Source organism: Anolis sagrei, chromosome 4, assembly GCF_037176765.1.
Source record: "Anolis sagrei isolate rAnoSag1 chromosome 4, rAnoSag1.mat, whole genome shotgun sequence".
NCBI classification, from domain to species: Eukaryota; Metazoa; Chordata; class Lepidosauria; order Squamata; family Dactyloidae; genus Anolis; species Anolis sagrei.
Window position 1 is genome coordinate 35559731 of NC_090024.1, and position 21130 is coordinate 35580860.

Genomic DNA, 21130 nt, shown 5'->3' on the forward strand with positions numbered 1-21130 from the left:
GCTTTCTTCACTGAAGAATGTGTCTTTTCCACAGTTTCTCATAACACAAAAACTTTTTGTAATTAAAGCTCCTATGAGCAAAGAAATTCTTTTTAATGTGTGCCATCTTGCCTTTCTTTTCTTTTTCTTTTTAAACACTCCAGCACATTTTCTCCTGCATTTAAAATTCTGCATGCCAAGTGTTAAAGCCAAGTTATAAACTTTTGGAAAACAGGATTTATAATGGAAATCAAGGACTACGTAATCACCATACTCTTTTGCACTTTTAGGCTCAGACCCTAGTTTTTCAGGAGATGGAGAGAAAATACTTATCAGAATTACACATTTGGGTACAGCATGCATCGTAACATAGCAGCCAAAGAAACCACAGTAACCCAGGTTAGTTAGTTTATAAAACTTTACCTCACTGCTGAACAATGCCATTACTTGAGTTATCCATTTTCAGAAGCAGAGTCATGCCTGCCAAAACACACTGCTAGCTCTGCACAGCTGTAAGGCATAATTCCTGCCCACAACTAGATCACCTCTCTGAAACCACTGTTCCAAAACAATTGTGTATTTTAAAGTGATATTGACATTGCACCAAATGGTAAGTTCAGCTTAAGTTCTCATAATAATCAGATCTTGTTGAAGTTCTGAGTCGACTGCTTGGTCTAGAGCACAGCAATCCCAAAGAGTCCGTGGTCACGGTGGTTAAAGCACTTGTATGAGCACAGAAATGCCCTGACGGGTAAGAGCTCCAAGTTTCTGCTAGTCTTCATTTGCTTTTTAAAAGAAAAAGAAAAAAATGCATTGCATCAGGGTTACAGCACTTTACAGAGTATGCTCCTATGTATACCTGCTGGTTAGATATAAACTGAGGCTTAATTGTGAACTCCTCCCATAATACTCAATACAGGCAGTCCCCAAGTTACAAACAAGGTAGGTTCTGTAAGATTGTTCTTAAGTTGAATTTGTATGTTTAATTGAGGTAGATCTTTTAAGTGTAAGTCCAGCTAAATATATATAAAAGCTCTGGATAGCATAGGGAAGGGTTAACACCCTTGTGGAGTTTGTTTTGGTGTCTGTAGATTTCACCTCATTTTCTGTCCCTGTGATAATTGGATATTGAAAAAAAAATGGCTTGATGTAGAAACAAGGGTTAGTGATAAAGCTTCAGTCGAGGCACCTTTTCCCGATGATGACTCTTTCAACAGTGGATTTCCCTTTCGAGGGATAGATTTCTCTCACTTCCTGTTGTCTCATCCCCGTTCTGATGAGGAGCCCCAGGTGGCAAAAATGGGTTAAAGCAGACATCCTCAAACTGTGGCCCTCCAGCTGTTTGGGCCTCAAACTCCCAGAAGCCATAACGAGCTCCAGGAGAGCAGGTTGAACTCCCTCTGTCAGACGCAACTGCCCATGCAGGGACATGAGAGAAGCCTCCTCTCACAAGGATGGTACAACATCAAACATCCGGGCATCTCCTGGGTAATGTCCTTGCAGATGGCCACTTCTCTCACATCAAAAGCGACTCGCAGTTTCTCAAGTCACTCCTGACACACAAAAAAGTTCTTAGCTATGAGTCGTTTGTAAGTCAGAAGTTTGTCTCTCAGAAACTGCCTGTACAGTCAACTCCCCGCTAACATTCAGATTTGCTTAAACAAAATGAACAAGAAAATGTTGGCTGGGATTTTTTAAAAATAAAAGTGTTTATTTTGGAGCCACAGCTATAACACAGCTTTAAAGAAGTTTATCACTACATGGCAAGGCAATAGGCATTCTGCACCTGTGAAGCACAATTCAACACTACATAATCTGGTGGGGAAATGGGCCAGAGTAGTCCTAGGAAAGTATTATATTGGATGATAGTCAAACTTAATAATTGGAAGAGCAGAACAGTGAAACCGAAAATCTAGATATCATGTGCTGTTGATGAGGTGTTACAAAACAGAGTCAGACTTGCCACTTCTGCTTAAGTCTCTAGAAAGGGCATCATGCACTTGTCCTTTCAGAGACCTTTCCAGGAGAAATAACGAGAGAAATATAATGCAATAGTAGCAATTTTTTATACAGACTGAGGTTCCATAATCTTCTGCCCACAATGCGTCTGTATGGAGGTAGGGTGAAAAGAAATAGCAAAAATTATGCAAGTTGTGTGTCTTCTTCATGACAACTCTCTACTTGATAATAAAATACCTGCTTCTACATTCTGATACCAACATGTGGCATAGGCAGTGAGAGGTACGGACTTGTTTATACCACACTCAGAGACAGGGATGATTCAGATATAAAACCAAACCATGTTTTTGCCATATCTGAACCAATACCATTCAAATAACCAAATTTTTTGTAATGGAAACAAAATTAGGACCTATGGACAACACTGTTTGAAACAGAGCCTCCAAATATGAATCCTCTAAGTCAAACATTTCTGGAGTGAACACCTACTCCTTCATCTCTTTTTCAAAGGCAATTTTTCATTACATCATTTCATGCAGAGCTGGAAGTTCATTAGGTAACACATAATATACTCTCCACAGTTATAATTTTAAGAGGAACTAGGGAGAAATTAAACATTGCAGAACTAAAAGAAACAAAAAATGAAAGAAAAAAAAAAGATGAGTCAGCCAGTGGAATCCAAGGCCCTTTACTTCTCAGTAACATTAGAAACTAAGGATTTGGTCACCAAAAACAATCTAACTTAAACTGAGTGAAAAGAAAAAGAACAAAGAATACAAATAAATAAACTAAATTGAGAAACTAGATTAATGGAAATTATAGCAGAAAATGGAAGAAATTGTGAGAATACAATTAGGAGAAAGATAACTACTGAGGGGCCCCCGGTGGCGCAGTGGGTTAAAGCACTAAGCTGCTGAGCTTGTTGATCAAAAGGTCGCAGGTTCAATTCCGGGGAGCAGCGTGAGCTTCCGCTGTCAGCCCTAGCTTCTGACAACCTAGCAGTTCGAAAACATGCAAATGTGAGTAGATCAATAGGTACCACTCCGGCGGGAAGGTAACGGCGCTCCATGCAGTCATGCCAGCCACATGACCTTGGAGGTGTCTACGGACAACGCTGGCTCTTCGGCCTAGAAATGGAGATGAGCACCACACCCCAGAGTCAGACATGACTGGACTTAATGTCAGGGGACTACCTTTACCTTTACCTAACTACTGAGGGAAACTCATGCTGGATTATATGAATTTATTATCTAATCCAGCAATTCTACCTTCATATATTTTATCCATTTGTTTAGATGTGGAATTATATAAATTAATAGCATGTAGCAGTATAGGTTAGCAAGATTTGCAGTTACTCCAACTTTAAAGAAAAAGCCTTTCTTATTCTTCTCAAAGACAGGTTCAGAAAGTGGTGACAAACTAAATGATCTGTGATTTATGCATCATCTATACAGTAGAATTAATGCAGTTTCACACCACTTCAACTGCCATGACTCACTGTTATGGAATCAAAGGAACTGTAGCTAAGTGAGGCATCAGCACTATTTGGAAAATACTTTGTAAAACTACAATTCCCATGATTCAAATAAGAGTAACAAATCTGATATATCTAATAAATAAGAATAATACATTATTACATAAAATTACCTGTTTTACATCCAGAAATTTCACACATTCTAGCCACATGCCCAGAAAACTAGAGCCACACTGAGCACACTTTCGTTTATGGGAGAGGATTGTCTGCACTTCTAGGTTGTTCTGCATTGCTCTGTGTAAATAAATGTTTTTGTTTTCCAGCTGAGCGAGAATAAATCTTGCTGTTAGCTCCTGTACAATTGAAAAGAATAATCAATAATAGTTCAAAGAACTTACAAGAAAACCTCAGATGATGCTTTAAACTCACAATATATATCAAGTGATTTCATAAGCATAGTTCCATATTTTAATAAACATTTTTCCAGGAGAACCTTGCAGTTCTCTATGCCAGCAGTTCTCTAACTGTGCTCCACAGAGCCCTTAGGGCTTTGCAAAGCACAGTCAGAGACTCTGAGGACCCCAAGCCCTCCACTTCCATGCTCCTAGGAAGCTTGCAGACTGTGGAGCCCTGCTGCTACCAGCAAGGCATACAGGACCTCCCCAGCATGGCCTGTAGTGGCTGCAGCCACCACCACTGCGGTCTGCAAGGTCTCCCTGATGCCGCTTTGGATGTGCTTTTCCTGCACAGCAGAAGGAGGTTGGACTGGATGACCTCTGGGTTGCTCCTACTATTATTATTATTAGTTCAAAGGGTGGATGGCCATCTGTTGGGGGTGCTTTGACTGTGCTTTTCCTGCAGGAGGTTGGACGGGATGGCCACTGGCCCAGCCCATCTGTCAAATTTTAAAATGCAATGTGGCCCTTATGTCCAAAAGTTTCTTGGGGCTCCATGAGAAACTTTCCCTTCAAAAAGGGCTCTGCAGCTTTAAAAAAAATGAAAACTCCTGCTTTACACTAAAACACACACTTTTACTAAATGTTCTCATGCAAGTTCGAATGTGCCCATCCTTCCAAAACCAAGAAATACATTATTTTGTTATTGTTGTTGTTGCAAAGTTATAGTGATGTCTTGGTTATACCAGACCAAATTATAGTGATAGATTTTAAATTGCACTGCAACAAAATGGCAAGAACACTGATAGCTGAAACAATGATGTTATATTTTACCATAAATATTTACAAAAGGAAAATACCTACTGCCATGTTGGTTTAGTACTAGGTGATTAAATGTTTGTATGTAGATTTCTAATGGGCCAGCAGACTATTATTTTCCAACAGAGAAGAAGCCAGAAACTGTAGAGGTGAAGAGTTATAATTTGCCAAATAAAGAGCAAAGAAGGTGCTAGGCTTTGCAGTGTGCAATGCAAAAAGGGATCCTTCATGTTTCAGCATCAAAAGGCACAATGGATGAATTCTGAGCAATTTCACAATAAAAAGGTGAAATGCAAAGTGAAGGTATTTTCCTTATATCATAGGTTGGAAACACGAAGATTCAACTTCCTAGCTGGTTACGTTCACTTGGAAACCCATCATGGGCATCAGTCATCCTGGTCTTTACTAGCTTTGTATAGAAAATTGTTATTAAGCTCTATAGCCAGCATAAGAAAGCAGAAGATACCATTCTGTTAATCAGGCAAAGCAGAAGTCAAATGTTCTAGTACAATAATAGGGCTAGCCTTCCCAAATGTGTCACACTGCCTATAAACCATAGAAAACAGTGGTGCATGCCTTTCCCTACAGTGTCTGTAGAAGGCTGTGGTGCCTGTGTTAGACACAGTTGTACACTAGCTGCCAGCATTTGCTCATGAGGCTTCTGGTTTAGGCCCCATGTATTAAGTATCATGTTTCTAAAATACATTTAGAAATTGCCTGCAAGCTTTGTCTTTTGTTTATATAGTGTTTATGTTTCTATGAAACAACCGAGAGTTTTCTACCCACTTGCAGTCAGCTGGAATTAAAGGGTATTTGAATACACATTTGGATAACGTAATCAATTTTAAAACTATGTTATTTTAACTGTGAATAGTGTCTTTGCATAATCTGAGCACTGTAAAATTATTACCTCGACTTAATATTTAAATAGCAAATCTTTTTGCAAGAATCTTGTCTTGTGGGGAGGAGGGGATTTACATTGTTAAAATTCTGACTGTTTCCAGAATAAATACTTATTTTGTAATTATGAATGGTTCGCTGAGGTTCTTGCATTAAATAAAGAAATAAAAACACACACACATACATACATGCAAACCGTATTTCGAACAGGATTGTTTTGTAGAATTTGGATTTTCAATGATAATTTGTTTTTTAAAATCTAGTATTTGGGGTTTTGTTTTTGTTTTTACATTTTGAGTTTAATTTATAACCTGTGGCCTCATTGCCTCAAACCAAAACCAGGATTATTGGGAATCCAGAAACCTCTTTTATATCAAAGCCTTCTATTGCCTTTTTTAGCCCTGTATCATCAACTCCCACTGATAAAAGTCATCCAGGGTTTCAGAGGGAGCTTGAAGTATTACTTTTTAAATGAACTATACTAGCCATTATTTATTATTTTGTACCACATTAGTAACATATCTTAAAGGAATATGTTGTGATTAGTAACCTTCAGAGTCAAAATGTCCTCTTCTTGTATGGCACTAACTGGATTCTTCTCAAGCAATGGATTATCTTCACAATAAAGTTCTTCAAGCTCAAGATTTTCCATCTGTTTAAATAATACAAATACATTCTTGGTATAAGAAGAAGAATGATTAATGTCTCAATGTTTTAATTTTTACTACATGACATATTTGCAGTTGTATTTAGTCAGCACTGATCAAAAGAGCGGAATGGATTTCTTTCTCCCATACTCCCGAATGCATACACGTATGAACACATTTATTAAGATATATTGACTAAAGACATCAAGAATTAAGAATTATCCAAAATGTCAAGAACAATCTTCCATATCAGGCTTCCTCTTTACTCATGTTAGCTGTGGATGTGTTTTATTGTGTGTCCTTCCAATGTTTGAAGATCAAATGGGAAGAATCCACAAGAAGGCCTTCCCTGTTGTAGCATCAAAGCTAAGGAATTCTTCCCCTACTAGGGCAGTGATTCTCAACCTGTGAGTTGAGAATCACCCCATGGCTATGCCCTATGCAACTGTCTTAGGTCAAAACCTAACTAGCTGAGTTTAATGTATAGAAAATATCCAAATGTATACTGGAAATGTAAAAAACAAACAGGAACCTATTTCCACATGTGGTGGACGTGCCCAGAAACTTCCAAATACTGGCGGACAATACAAGAAGAAACCGAAAAAATCCTAAAAAGAAAGATTCCACGCAATCCAGAGTACTTCATCCTAGGCCTTACAGATAATAAATTAAATCTAAATAATAATGAGGACGTCCTGTTGACATATATAATTACTGCAGCACGTATAATATTTGCGAAACACTGGAAGGAGGAGCAGATCCCAACTGTAGATCAATGGTTAGAAAAACTATTAGATATAAGGGATATGGATAAATTGACATATCTCCTGAGGAACAGCTCTGGTAGTCCAGTGAAACAAACAGACTGGACATGTTTGGAGGATTATGAGAAAAGTAAAATTGATAGATTATAAGAAAAATAAATAAATAAATAAATAAATAAATCTGAAAAGGGGAGAGTCACATATGGCAGAAAAAGAAATGGAAGGATCCAAAATTAACCAGGGATCTCTCCCTGAAGTTAAGGAAAATTAGAAGACACAGTTTTATGACCGTTTGGAAACAAAAAGGAAGTCATCTTTTAACCTGTTTTGTATTATATGCAAGTATGCAGGGGTGATAGTTAGTGTAGTGTGTAGAGGTATGTATGTTTCGGTGTAGATGTGATACCTGTTGAAACTGTACCCTCCCCCCCTTCCCTCCCCCTCTCCTCCTGTCTTTTTAATGTATTTTGAAAACTTAATTAAGATCATTTTTTTAAAAAAGGAAAATCAATCTTGAGGTCATGGTTATTAAAGAAAGTATATGAAGACAGACAATCTCCTAAAATTTTATAAACAAATATCCAACATAAAGAAAGCCAGGAGGCTATGAACACCTGTAAGAAATACACAAAGGATTTGGTGCAGCTGGTCTATCTGTAAAACAGCTTATAATTTTCCATCAATAGAATCTTGAGATTTTGCAACATTAAACAGTTCATAGCTCCAGGGCAAGATGAGTGAATAGGTAATTATATTCTGGGTCACATAGTTTGTAACAATCACTGCAAAAATATCTAAGTTTCTTACAATATTTTCAAAATTATAACCATGACAGAATCCCTGAGGTGCAATCCAAAAATCTCCTTTACAAGAAACGTCAAAAGATGATTTCACTCTCATAAAATATAGTGTAGAACAGATCAGTAATTTCTATAGCTAGCACAGGTTTCATATAAAAATGAACTAGACAATCATGAAAATGTATTAAGGATATAAAACCTTAGTAATACAAAACAATCTAGTCACATTAAAAAAATCAAAGCTTGCTTATTTCAATGGGAAAGATTTAATCATGCAGTAAGTTCCTCCACTAAAAACAATGGAGTTTAAAAGTACTTGACTTTAGTTGGTTCATAGGAACAAAGGGTTCTTGAAAAAACACGTCCAATGTCAGAAGACCAGGAATCTGTATTTGTACCATACAGATAGGAGCCCGTGGCCACAGCGGGTTAAACTGCTGAGCTGCTGAACTTGCCAACCAAAGGTCGGCGGTTTGAATCCAGGGAGTGGGGTGAGCTCCTGCTATTAACCACAGCTTCTGCCAACCTAGCAGTTCGATAACATGCAAATGTGAGTAGATCAATAGGTACCACTCTGGTGGGAAGGTAACAGTGTTCCACACAGTCATGCTGACCACATGACCTTGGAGGCATCTCTAGACAACGCTGGCTTTTCGGCTTAGAAATGGAGATGAGCACCACCCCTTCCCACCAGAGTCAGTCACAACTAGACTGAATGTCAAGGGGAAACTCAGGAAGGCCCGGGTCTGATGGGGTATCTAATTAATTCTCTTTTACCAGAGGCATCATTTGGATGCCTCTGGTAAAGGCCCATGTTTTGGGGCCTGTCTGGAAGGGACCTGAATCATTAAAAACAGCTATTCACAATACATACAAATACACACAATGCTGATGTTTAAAAGGGTATTTCCTATACTGCTACAGGTGACTTATTACAAACATCTGAACACATCTGAGCACATATATATGTTGCCCACGCTGCTAAAAGAAGCACCATTTACTTACAACCATCATGATTGCTGTATAATGTACCTACCAGACACAATTGTTTTATGGTGGCAAACTATTCCTCAGGTAACCTTCAGTATTGCTTCACCAGGCAACAAGTTTGAAAATTGCAGAAAATTTGTTCTTGAGTGAACATTTCTACCTACGTTGTCTGTAATACACTATGGGAGAATGAATCGAGCCTTGCGAAATAATTTAGTACTGCCCTCAAGTGACCACTAATGTAATTGCAAACATGTTCAAAAACTCTATAAGCATTTCTGTGTACTGAGTATAACATCATAAAAGCATAGAATCACAAAACTGCAAAGGGCCTCTTAGGCCATTGAGACCAACCCCATGTTCTATGCAGGATCTCCAGATAACAACATACAGTAAGAAGAAGGTAGTTATCCCGACTCTTCTTAAAGACTTCCAAAGTAGGAATCATACTACCTCACTAGGCAACTGGTTCCATTTCCGAACCACTTTTACTATCAAGAAGTTTCTTCTAATATTCAATTGAAATTTACTCTCGTGTAACTTTGAATCATTAAACAGGGTCCTACTTTCTATGGCAGCAGAAAAACAGGCCTGTTACCTCTTCTGTGACAACCTTTCAGGTATTTTAAATGGTACAATAATGCCCCCCAAGCTGAGCAAGCCTAAATCCTTTTCCTCGTATGTTTTGTTCTTCATACCATATTAGTTATAAGCTTGAAACATTTTCTACATTTCACCTAAATTTATCTCAAGATTAAAATACATGCTTAAAACAAATAATCTTACAACAACATGGCAAACAATTACAAATCAGCTATGCAGAATAATAAATGTTTATGTGATCTTTTTAAATGGAAAGGGAGTTCAACCCTTTTCCAATATTTATCCTGTGCCAGCTACATGAAACTTAACATATATATTCAATGGAGTAATGAAAAGAGTTATGACACTTGCATTAAGTCCTACTTGTCAGAAAAGAGCCAACACTTCGTTTTAAGTGGTTTTCAATGTTCCACTTACATTGGCTCAGGCTAGAAAAACAGACAAATTGTTCTGGATTTTGTCACGTCCAGACCTCTGAGTACAGAGGTATGCATTAACTTAGGTTAAAGTGAAAGGTCAGGATGGAGGCATTTCACTATGTGGTATATGTTCCTAATAGCCAAATGAAGAATTGTGTATTCTTTTTTCATTTGGTATCTTAATTAGAGGCAGACCAAACTCTGCTAGATTTCATTGTTTGATTCACTCAGCATTTTAAAAGCTATATTTTATTATATGTATCTGTTTCTCTTTTTTTACAGCTCAAGGTATGTCAGCTAAGATGTGATCTTGCTATGTTCTAGAAAGTTAACTCTCAACTGTTAGAGGAATGTGGTAAACCGCATCTCTGTATATGAATCCACACAATCTCTTCGATCATCTGGAGAGGCCCTGCTCACGCATCTTTCACGTATCTTTCGCAGGCGCGATTGGTGGGGACGAGGGAGAGGGCCTTCTCGGTGGTGGCCCCCCGACTCTGGAACTCACTTCCCAGAGACATCAGACATGCCCCAACTTTGGCAGTCTTTAAGAGGAGCTTGAAAACGTGGTTGTTCCAGTGTGCCTTCCCAGAATAAGGAAAACTCTCAGCATTATGTCCTCAAAATGCACTTTACTACTGCCTTAGGATTGACTGCATTCCCTTATTCTCTCTAAAAATCCTATCCCAATTATATCCTACCTGGTTCACATCAGCGCTATTTTTTAATTTTAATCTATCACATTTGGCCTGGCCTTTGGTTTTAGATGTTTATATGTTACTGTTGATTGCTTTTGTCTATTTTGTTCATGTGATTATGATTTATATTGCATTGTTTTGTTTATTGATATTTTATTTTATTGATGTTCTGTTTATTGATGTATTGCGGGCTTGGCCTCATGTAAGCCGCACCGAGTCCCTTAGGGAGATGGTAGAGGGGTACAAATAAAGTGTTGTTGTTGTTGTTATTATTATTATTATTATTATTGTTATTATTACATTTGTTTTGAAAGATACAGGTTGAGTGTCCCTTTTGCAGAAGTCCACAATCTGAAATACTCCACATGGGTGGCTGAAATAGTGACACCTTTGCTTTCTGAGATGTACATAACGTTTGTTTCCTGCACAAAATGATCAAAATATTGTATAAAATTATATAAATATAACTCATATAATAAATATAATGCATATAAGGTGCATATAAAGATATATGAAACATAAACTCATTTTGTATTTAGACTTACACCCCATCTCTAAGATGTCTTATTACAGATGTCTCAATGCAGATATCAGTATTCAAAAATCTGAGAGGGAAACCCTAAATCCAAAAGAGTTCTGGTACCAGGCATTTCAGCTGAGGAATACTATATAACCAATATAAAGCTATTCCTAGGAATAAGTTTGTACTTCATATTTATGAATTTAATTTCACTGATTTCCACAGTTCACAGATTATTCCACCAAAAGGATTTAATATTTTTACTTACGTCTGTGGGAAAAATCTGAATGTTGTTTCCTGCTACATCTAGAATTCTCAGCCTCTTCATTTTACAAAGTCCCTAGTTGAAGATAATAAAGGCATTTTGGTGCATTAAAAACAATGAGAAACATTATTTATAGTGTGATCTTAAGCGTATATACTCAGAAGTAAGTTGTGCTGAGTTCATTGTTCCCAAGTAATATGTACAGCGTTACAGTTTTACATCCCTAAATAGAAAAAGAGCTAGAAAATAGTAATGATTGCAGATAAAAATTAATTATAAGGAGAACCAGATACTAAATCATTCTTACTATTTGTTTTTAGGGCTATTGAGAGAGCAACTATTTTTTCAGTGATGGAGTTTTTGAATAAAACTAAAACAGATAGAAGCAGCCATTGGAAAATATGGGAGGTCTGCAAATTGAAGACAAGGATATCTGAAACCCCCATACTATTCTGTGGATGAGTGAATGCACTAAAAGCTTTGCCTGAAAACAAGCTGATCTGCACAAAAACTCATTCTACAGGTCATCTCATGCATGTGATATTTCTAAAAGCTTATTTTTAATAACTCCCTTGTATATATACCATATTAGAACATTTACCATCAATTCAAAAAGATGAGCTTAATGAAGCATAAAATAAAATTCACTCTAGAATCAACATATCTACAATGCTTTTAAGGCTTCATTCTCTTCCAGAGTATACACATACATCAGGGAGGTTTGCTACTTGATTTCTTGACAAAATCAGGATTTTGAGTTTTGTCAGGTATTCAATGTCTTCAGGGATGGCAGTGATAGAATTGTGGGACAAATGGAGTTCACGCAGCTTTCTGAGACAGCAGAATTCTTTGGGAAGAGTTCTCAGTTGGTTATTGTCTAAACTCATACATTCAAGATTCTGAAGCCTATGGAGAAAAAATAAAATATTTCAAGATACCGGTTTCTATATTTATACTAACAATAGTCTGTATCAGCACTACTCACAGTGGTGGTTCCTGAATTGTGCGGGCCCATGAGCCATTGGCTGCAGGTTTCCAGGAAATAAAGAAAAATCTGTAACCAATAGGGATAAATATGGCAGTGGTCCTGGGCCTTTTGGAGCGGGGAGGATAAGCATTCTTTCACATCAGATAGTTATGAAATGTACTAAAATATATTACTTGCATATAGATTATGCCAGTAGTGTTTATCTGTATGTGGCTATTGGACAGAGCTAGCCTGGCCTTATACATGAGAAGCGTCAAATACAATAGTGGTAAGATGCCTAGTCACCATTTATATCACAGAGGAAATAAGTAGGCCCTGACTTTCTCTTCCTAGAATGGTAAGCACCTAAACCCTTTAAAAGGTGAACCATTCACGATATGATATGTGAAAGGATGGCACAAGGAAGAGGGAGCAAGCTTGTTTTCTGCTGCCTTGGAGACAATGGTCCCTTCAACACAGCTATATAAAATCCACATTGAACTGAACTGGCAGTGTAGACTCAGATAACCCAGGTATTTTGAATGATATGCCTTGATATTCTGGGTTATATGGCTGTGTGGAAGGACTCGGACCAATAGGTTCAAATTACAGGAAAGGAGATTCCACCTGAACATTAGGAGTAACTTCTTGACTGTCAGAGCTGTTCAGCAGTGAAACTCTCTGCCTCAGAGTTTGGTGGAAGCTCCTTTCTTGGAGGCTTTTAAAGAGAGGCTGGATGGCCATCTGTTGGGGGTACTTTGATTGTGCTTTTCCTCCTTGGCAGGGGGTTGGACTAGATGGCCTATGTGGTCTCTTCCAACTCTATGATTCCATAATTCTGAAAATATGTCAAAACAGCAAAGGCTTCTGTATGTACATATGTAATTATAATACAATATATGGTGACTCATATTTCCTTAGTGCAGTCTTGATTTGGGCAAAAGAGAAGCAGTGGAACTGTATACTTAGTGAGTCTTGGCAAAATATAAGTGTGTGAGAAAACTGACACTGAATTGAGCTTTATTTCTTTTTCTGGTACTATAGTCTCTAAGGCTTAGGGTAATTATGAGGTCAATAACTCATGTTCATTATATGGACAGGTTGCTTAGCACAGTAACAATCTGATATGTTATTAAGGCATAGAAATAACCTTATCTATAGAAAGCAATCCTAGCAGAACACATGCTCTAGCAGGTTTTATCAAGCTGATAAGTTGTGTGTACAGACTGCAATTCTGCTTTCTGAAGACCAGCCTCACTAAGGGAATATTAAACAAAAGTTGGTTAACAGGTAATGAATGGTCATGGAAGCCATGAAGTCAATGACAGTATAGCATTACAATGATTTTCATTGGTGGACAAACTACTCATGCCAGTGAAATCACAGATCTTCAAAATATATGCATCTGAAAAACTATCCCATTGCACATAAAATGAACTATTCCAAAGGATCTCCAAGAGAGGATATAGTTTTGAAATAATTATACATGCTAGTTATTAAAATCTACTTATTTAATAAAACATATCCCAGTGCAACTCCAGACCAAGTCACTAAGATTACCTTTGAATCTCTGGAGGAAGATAAGTGAGCCGGTTGTTGTTCAGATTGAGGAGTACCAAATTCTGCAATCCATCTATAAAAAGATGGATGTATATTATGGTATAATCTATAGTACATGTGTCAAATGCAAGGCCCACAGTCTGAATCCGGCCCACCATGTTATTTTATGTGTCCTACAAGGCTTTCAATGCCAGGGCAACATAGTTATATTTCTAGTCTTACAATTACAACCAGCTCTTTGAAGGCAACTGTAAAGCTGATGTGGCCCTCAGTGAAAATGAGTTTGATGCCTCTGTTCTGCAGTACACCATCTAACAGATTTTGTTGTATCTTTTTATATTTTTGTAATGCCCTCTGACTTTTTACCTGGTTATATCTTTATATACATTTTGTCATCTCTTTTGCTTTTATCAAGTGTAGTAACTTGATAAAAGTTTCAAGTAAAAGACATAGTGTTGTCAAAAACCACAAGAAGAAATGCAGATAGAAAACAATGTCCTGGAATCCTAAAAAAAAAAATAGCTAAAGATAGTGTGAACTGTAATATAATTCCGTAACAAGTGTGTTTATTTGAATGGCAGTCCCTATGAATAAGTGGGAAATGCTATCATCCAAACATTTTCTTAACTTTTTACAATTTGGTTTCTTAGGAATCCAAAGAAGGGAGACACCTTAGAAGAACCATTCACTTTTTCTCACATCAGATCCCCCCCCCCCCCGGGCCCTCACAAAAAAAAACATGCTTGCTGTTATATGTGTATTATATATGTCAGTAACTGTTCAACAGTGGGATATATGTGGTGGAATCTCCTTTTTTGGGGACTTTTAAAAAAGGGATTCGATGGCCATCTGTCATTGTGCAATCCTGCGTGTCAGAGACTTGGGCAGGATACCTTTGTGATGTCTTCCAACTCTCCGATTGTTCATTTGCATGTTTTACTAATATACATATTTTTGCAATTTGACAAATTCACTTAAGACTGCAATGCTATGCACATTTGGCTGGGTAGAAGTACAGATTAGTAAATACGAACAGGTTTATGGTTTTTTTAATTATTTGATCAATAAATTGATGTGTGCAAGTCAATTCTGACTTACAGTGATCCTTTAGTGGTTTTAGTGGCAAAATTTATCAGAGGTTATTTGCCTTTGCCTTCTTCTGAGGCTGAAAGAGTGACTTTCCCAAAGTCTCTTAGCAGATTTCATGGGCTGGGTGGGGCTTCGAACTATGGTCTCCAAAGTCACCATCAAATCCTCAAACCACTACGCCATGTGCACTCATTAACTGTCTAGTCATTCTTTAACAACCTTACTCATGTATGCTAAATTACATATTATATTTTATAAGGAGCAGGATATTATTTTATCTTACCAAATATAGAGGGTGATATTCTGCAGATCTTATTTCCGAACAAATGAAGCTTCTCCAGAGATATGAGGTACTTCAGCTGTTCTGGAGCTTCATCAAAATTATTGTTTCCCAAATTTAATACCTTCAACTACAATCAAATATTTGATTAAACAGCCTTGCATCAGTTCTGCTCCTAAGGTTGAAAAAATAAGGCTTCTGTTTATCATTAATACCATTCATGTAAGAGCATGTATTACTGAAATGCTATTTCAAAGGTCAAATGATATACAAGAATGTGACCACAGGTGTTACTTTTTTTAAAAAAAATTATCTGTTTACTCATGATATCATGTCATTACTGGACATGATTACTGGACATACGGAAATTGATTGTAAAAAATGTTACATTCGAATAAAGAAAGCAAGAAACAAGAATGCTTCTGTAAAATATTCAACACAGATTTGAGATTTGAATATAGAAATCAAAAACCAGAAATTAAGGTTTTGATTATGGAGAAACCCAGCAATACTAGATAAGCATCTGGAGTAGAATAGTTTTTCTTTAAAATTGTCAGTTGGTTGGATCTTTGACAGGATATGTTGAATATATTTCGCATCAGAAACACCGAGGTACACTAATAAACTATAGAACGTGGTTTTGCTGATATATATGCAGTTAATTTCTCTACAAATGATGTTCTGTAACAAGCCATGATGGAGAAGTGCAGAACTGGATTGCTACTGGGGCCTATTCATACCCCTAGGATCCAGTGAACTGTTAGAGGTGTGCCCAAGTTTGCATATGTACCTTTATTTATTTAAACGGATGACCCTAAATCCAAAGAAAACTTTGTTTTGTAACTCCACATATGTTTGAATAATGAAACAAGCATATAATTTAGGACAGAGAAACAATGTCTGAATAATTATAAACAAGTATATAATTTAGGACAGAATGAAAACCAAATGCAATAACTCTATTATATGCCAAGAAATAAAGTATGACAGAACTGAACCATTCCGAGAAAAAAGACTGGCAAAGTGCTACTCAAAATAATCATGAAGTATAGCCAGAAATCTCAACAACAGTGCTTTCAGCATGAAGTATAAATATTTTACAACTGTGGAAAAGTACACACTTTTTGCCACAGTCATTGGGCTTTGTGAAGTTATACTGAAGTAATTTGAGTTTTAGCAGAACATTTTTTAAATAATGATTTCAAAAATTCATTTTAATCCAAGCTTGAGTTACAATACTGCCAACTTTGAGTCTGTCATAAAAAGTTCCATAACCAGTTTTATGATCCATTTTAAACAAAAGCTTTGACCGAGAGGCATGCAGAAATGTTCCTCCCACCTCCAGTTCAGCTGTTCACTCTATCAGTGCAATCTCAAAAGTATGCACCGTCCTCAATGGCCTTTACCCCAAGCATCTGTAAAATTGTGGCCTGTGTATTTGAGCTGATCCAATAGCCACTGATTGAACAGCCTAATTTAGAGGTAAACAACCCAAAAACATAATTATATATGCACTCCTTAGAATTAATGGAATATCAGTGGGAGTGTTAAGCACATAATTGAATATTTCACTAAAATAAATGGATCTTAACATGTACCATCTCTGAATGGTGCATGCCATCTATTTGAAATTAAATCATTTTCATTTAGTCTTTAAAAATCATAGAAGAATATAGTTTTTTAATTAAGATAAATTTTAATGATACAAACTCTTAAATAATCATGAATACTGGTTCATATATGTTCAAAACATATTGCTTTAAAGGCTATCAGCACAAACTCACAAAGGGATCAGCTGCTCATTGTGAAAGCTTTTTCCATTCTTCATTACAGCTTGGTCAAAACACACATTTATTTCTTTTCAATTTTTTCAATTTTTATTTATTTCAAAACATTTAACATACAATTGCCTTCGTACATCATATATTCCCAAAACTAAATATATCCCCCTCCCATCCCACAACATCATCCATATAGCGTATATAACAATAAACACATGTTTATTTCTTAAAAGCAGTTGCACGCAAACCATGGCAAGGCATCTTTTTCTCTCTAAATTTGCGATTAGTCCTACATATGCAAGCTATATAATTCCCACCAGTGAAGATTTTCAAAAACAGGATTGCTTACACAGGATCTGTGAAATGCACTACAGTCACCCCTCCATTTTCGCTGGGGTTAGAGGCACAGGGCCCTAATTAAAAGGGGTCCTGTGCCCCCAATGAAAAAGAGTCCAAAAATAATAAAATTGCTGGGTTTTTTTTTACCCGAGATTCTCTCCAGGAATTTTTAGGTCTTCTAATATGTCTCTGGCTGACCATAGAACCACACTGGATGATATACTGATTCCTGTTCGCTCTATACATCTCTAGCTCCTCCAGCATGACAGGAGGAATTTGACCACAGAGCCATATTGGAGGACCTAGAGATTACTACAGAGGATTTTTGAATTAAATCTGTGACTATTTAAATCCACAAAAGTCAAAACTGCAAATGTAGAGGGATGGCTGTACTAGAAGATGCACAGATAAATAGCACTACAGGTTAAGCATCTCTTATCTGGAATTCCAAAATCCAAAACTGTGCACAGGGGTGGCTGAGATAATGGCCCTTTTGCTTTCTGATGGTTTAATGTACACAACTTATGATATGGTACAATATATTATAGAATACTAATAGTATAATATACTGGTAGTGTATTATATATATTGTGGCATTATAATATAGTATTATATAGTCATAGAATCAGAGTTGGAAGAGACCTCATGGGCCATCCAGTCCAACCCCCTGCTAAGAAGCAGGAAAATCGCATTCAAAGCACCCCTGACAGATACAATATAGTAATTCTGTATTATATATTACATCTAATATTACCAATGATATTGCAGTATAGTGGATTAGTACAATATAATATATAATACTAATATTGTGCTAGGCTAATAATACCATATATTCTATATACATATGAGTAATATTATAATGTAATACAATATAATACTAATAATAATACAATATAATAATATATAATAGTAATATTGCAATATAATAATACTAATATATTAATCATAATATATTAGTATTATTTTAAATTATTTAACATGTTATGTATAAGTTTCTTGGATGAAACTGATTGTCTGGATCCATTTTAATCTAGTTTCAGGTCTGGCTATGGAACTTTGGTGGATGATCTATGAAGAGAGCTAGACATGGGGAATGTGTCCTTGTTGGTTCTCCTGGACCTTTCAGAGGCTTTCCATACCATCAACCATGGTATCCTTCTGAGCCGGCTCTCCGGGATGGGATTAGGGGGCACTGCTTTACAGTGGCTGCGATCTTTCCTGAAGGATCGGACCCAGATGGTGGTGATGAGGGACCATCTTGCCCTTGGTCGGCACCTCTTCCTTTTTCCTTCCATTTTCTCCAGCATAATTGTCTTCTCTAAGCTTTTCTTTCTTCTCATTATGTGGCCAAAATACTTATTTCCACCCCGAAGGGGACTCAGAGCGGCTTACAAGTAAAAAGTAAATACAATATATTATATTATTACGATAGCACAATATTAATATTATATATTACATTGTACTATAACATTATACTATAATATTAGTAATATTACATTTAATCTATATAAATAACAATGTAATGTTCGTTTGTGGGACTAACAGAACTCAAAGACCACTGGACAAATTGGCACCAAATTTGGACACAAGACACCTAACAATCCAGTGTATGTCCTTCACTCAAAAAAACCTGATTTTGTCATTTGGGAGTTGTAGTTGCTGGGATTTATAGTTCACCTACAATCAAAGAGCATTCTGAACCCCTCCAACGATGGAATTGAACCAAACTTGGCACACAGTTCTCCCATGACCAACAGAAAATACTGGAAGGGTTTGGTGGGCAGTGTCCTTTGGTTTTGGGTATGTAGTTCACCTACATCCAGGGATCACTGTGGATTCAAACAATGATGGATCTGGACCAAACTCTACACGAATACTCAATATGCCCAAATGTGAACAATGGTGGAGTTTGGGGAAAATAGAATCTTGACATTTGGGAGTTGTAGTTGCTGGGATTTATAGTTCACCTACAATCACAGAGCATTCTGAACCCCACCAATGATAGAATTGAGCCAAACCTCCCACACAGAATCCCCATGTGGGCCACAGCAACGCATGGCAGGGGACGGCTAGTATACAATATATAATTATAATTTATTAGTAGTAGTATTATATTGTATTACATTATAATATTCTCTATATTATTTGTATATACAATATATTATATTATATTAATTATAAGCATTGCAGGAAGCAAGATGGAACTGCCTTCCTGGCCCCTCTCTTCACTCAGATCTCAGAGCAGCGGTTGATACTTATTGATAATGTGTTGTCTTATTGATAATGTTATATGTTTATCGTTTATGTTTTATTTTAATTGCTTGTATTGTTGTGATTATTGCCTGTATTGTTGTGTTTGGGCACAGCCTCATGTAAGTCCCTTGGGGAGATGGTAGTGGGGTACAAATAAAGTGTTATTATTATTATTATTATTATTATTATTATTATGCTGGAGGGGGTGTCTGCCTTTATAATGTGAATATTATGTTTCGTCATGAGTTCCAGTCATGAGCACCCGGTGGCACAGTGAGTTAAACCACTGTGCCGGCAGGACTGAAGACCGACAAGTCGCAGGTTCGAATCCGGGGAGAGGTGGATGAGCTCCCTCTATCAGCTCCAGCTCCTCAAGCGGAGACATGAGAGAAGCCTCCCACAAGGATGGTAAAACATCAAATCATTCTAGCGTCCCCTGGGCAACGTCCTTGCAGACGGCCAATTCTCTCACACCAGAAGCTACTTGCAGTTTCTCAAGTCGCTCCTGACACGACTCTCTCTCTCTCTCTCTCTCTCTCTCTCTCTCTCTCTCTCTATATATATATATATATATATATATATAATTAGTAATAGTATTATATTGTATTACATTATAATATTCTCAATATTATATGTATATATAATATATTATTATATTATATTATATCATATCATATCATATTATATTATAAGGACAATGCAGGAAACAAGATGGAACTGTCTTCCTGGTCCCTCTCTTCACTCTGATCTCAGAGCAGATGTCTGCCTTTATAATGTGAATATTGTATTTAGTCATATGTTCCATCTTCACCAGATCTGGGCAAACTTGGAACCTCCAGGGGTTTTGAACTCCAAATCCCATCATAGGAATTGTGCGAGTTGAAGTCCAAAACCCCTGGAGGGCCCAAGTTGGCCTAGGCCTGCTCTATACTGTAAGGGCCGTTTGATCCTGACTGTGAGAGCCGTTCAGCAGTGGAACTCTCTGCCCGGAGTGAGGTGGAGGCTCCTTTTTTGGAAGCTTTTAAACAGAGGCTGGATGGCCATCTGTCAGGGGTGATTTGAATACAATATTCCTGCTTCTTGGCAGAATGGGGTTGGACTGGATAAAGGCCCATGAGGTCTCTTCCAACTCTTTGATTCTATGATTCTGTGATCCCACGCGAACTGCCAAGGCTCAATGCGATGGAAGAACGGGATCCGCCTCACCCGGCCGAGCGCCTCGATTTCCTGGGGCAGCCGGCGCAGCCGATTCCCTTTCAGGTTCAGCCTCTCCAGGCCGCTCATCCTCCCCAGGCCCCGGGGCAAGTGGGGCAGCCTCTGCGCCGCCATCGAGAAAGAGCGCGTCCCTGGCCCGCCCCGCAGCGCTCGTAACAGCTGCTTGTCCGCCATTGCTGCCGGCCGGGGCGCCATGGAAACCGCGGCGCTAAACAAGGCCGCTTTGCCTCCGCCGCCGTCATGGAAACGAGGCTGGCATCGCCTTCCGACTACGGTATCCCGGAGGAGGCTAAAAGGACGCGCGCGGGGAAGGAAACCACCAGGCAGGCTCTGACTCAAGCTTCCAATCCAAACATCTGATGACCTCCAATGTGTGAATCTATTAGCCTATTTACCTGGTTGCCTAGTGGTTAT

At 37.6% G+C, this 21130-nt stretch overlaps 1 protein-coding gene across 1 annotated transcript in view; it reads right to left on the reverse strand.

Annotated features, from left to right (window-relative positions):
* Positions 1-383: 383 nt before the first annotated feature.
* The window catches only part of LRRC69 (leucine rich repeat containing 69), a 22227-nt gene continuing 1480 nt past the window's right edge, over positions 384-21130 (reverse strand). Inside the window, exons 2-9 of the mRNA XM_067467016.1 lie at positions 20708-21103; positions 15132-15258; positions 13760-13832; positions 11943-12138; positions 11236-11307; positions 6077-6178; positions 3586-3765; positions 384-764 (exon numbers count right to left, since the gene is read on the reverse strand). Coding sequence (XP_067323117.1) covers positions 654-764; positions 3586-3765; positions 6077-6178; positions 11236-11307; positions 11943-12138; positions 13760-13832; positions 15132-15258; positions 20708-21103 — 1257 coding nt within the window. The 3' untranslated portion in view covers positions 384-653. The remainder of the gene's footprint in view (positions 765-3585; positions 3766-6076; positions 6179-11235; positions 11308-11942; positions 12139-13759; positions 13833-15131; positions 15259-20707; positions 21104-21130) is intronic.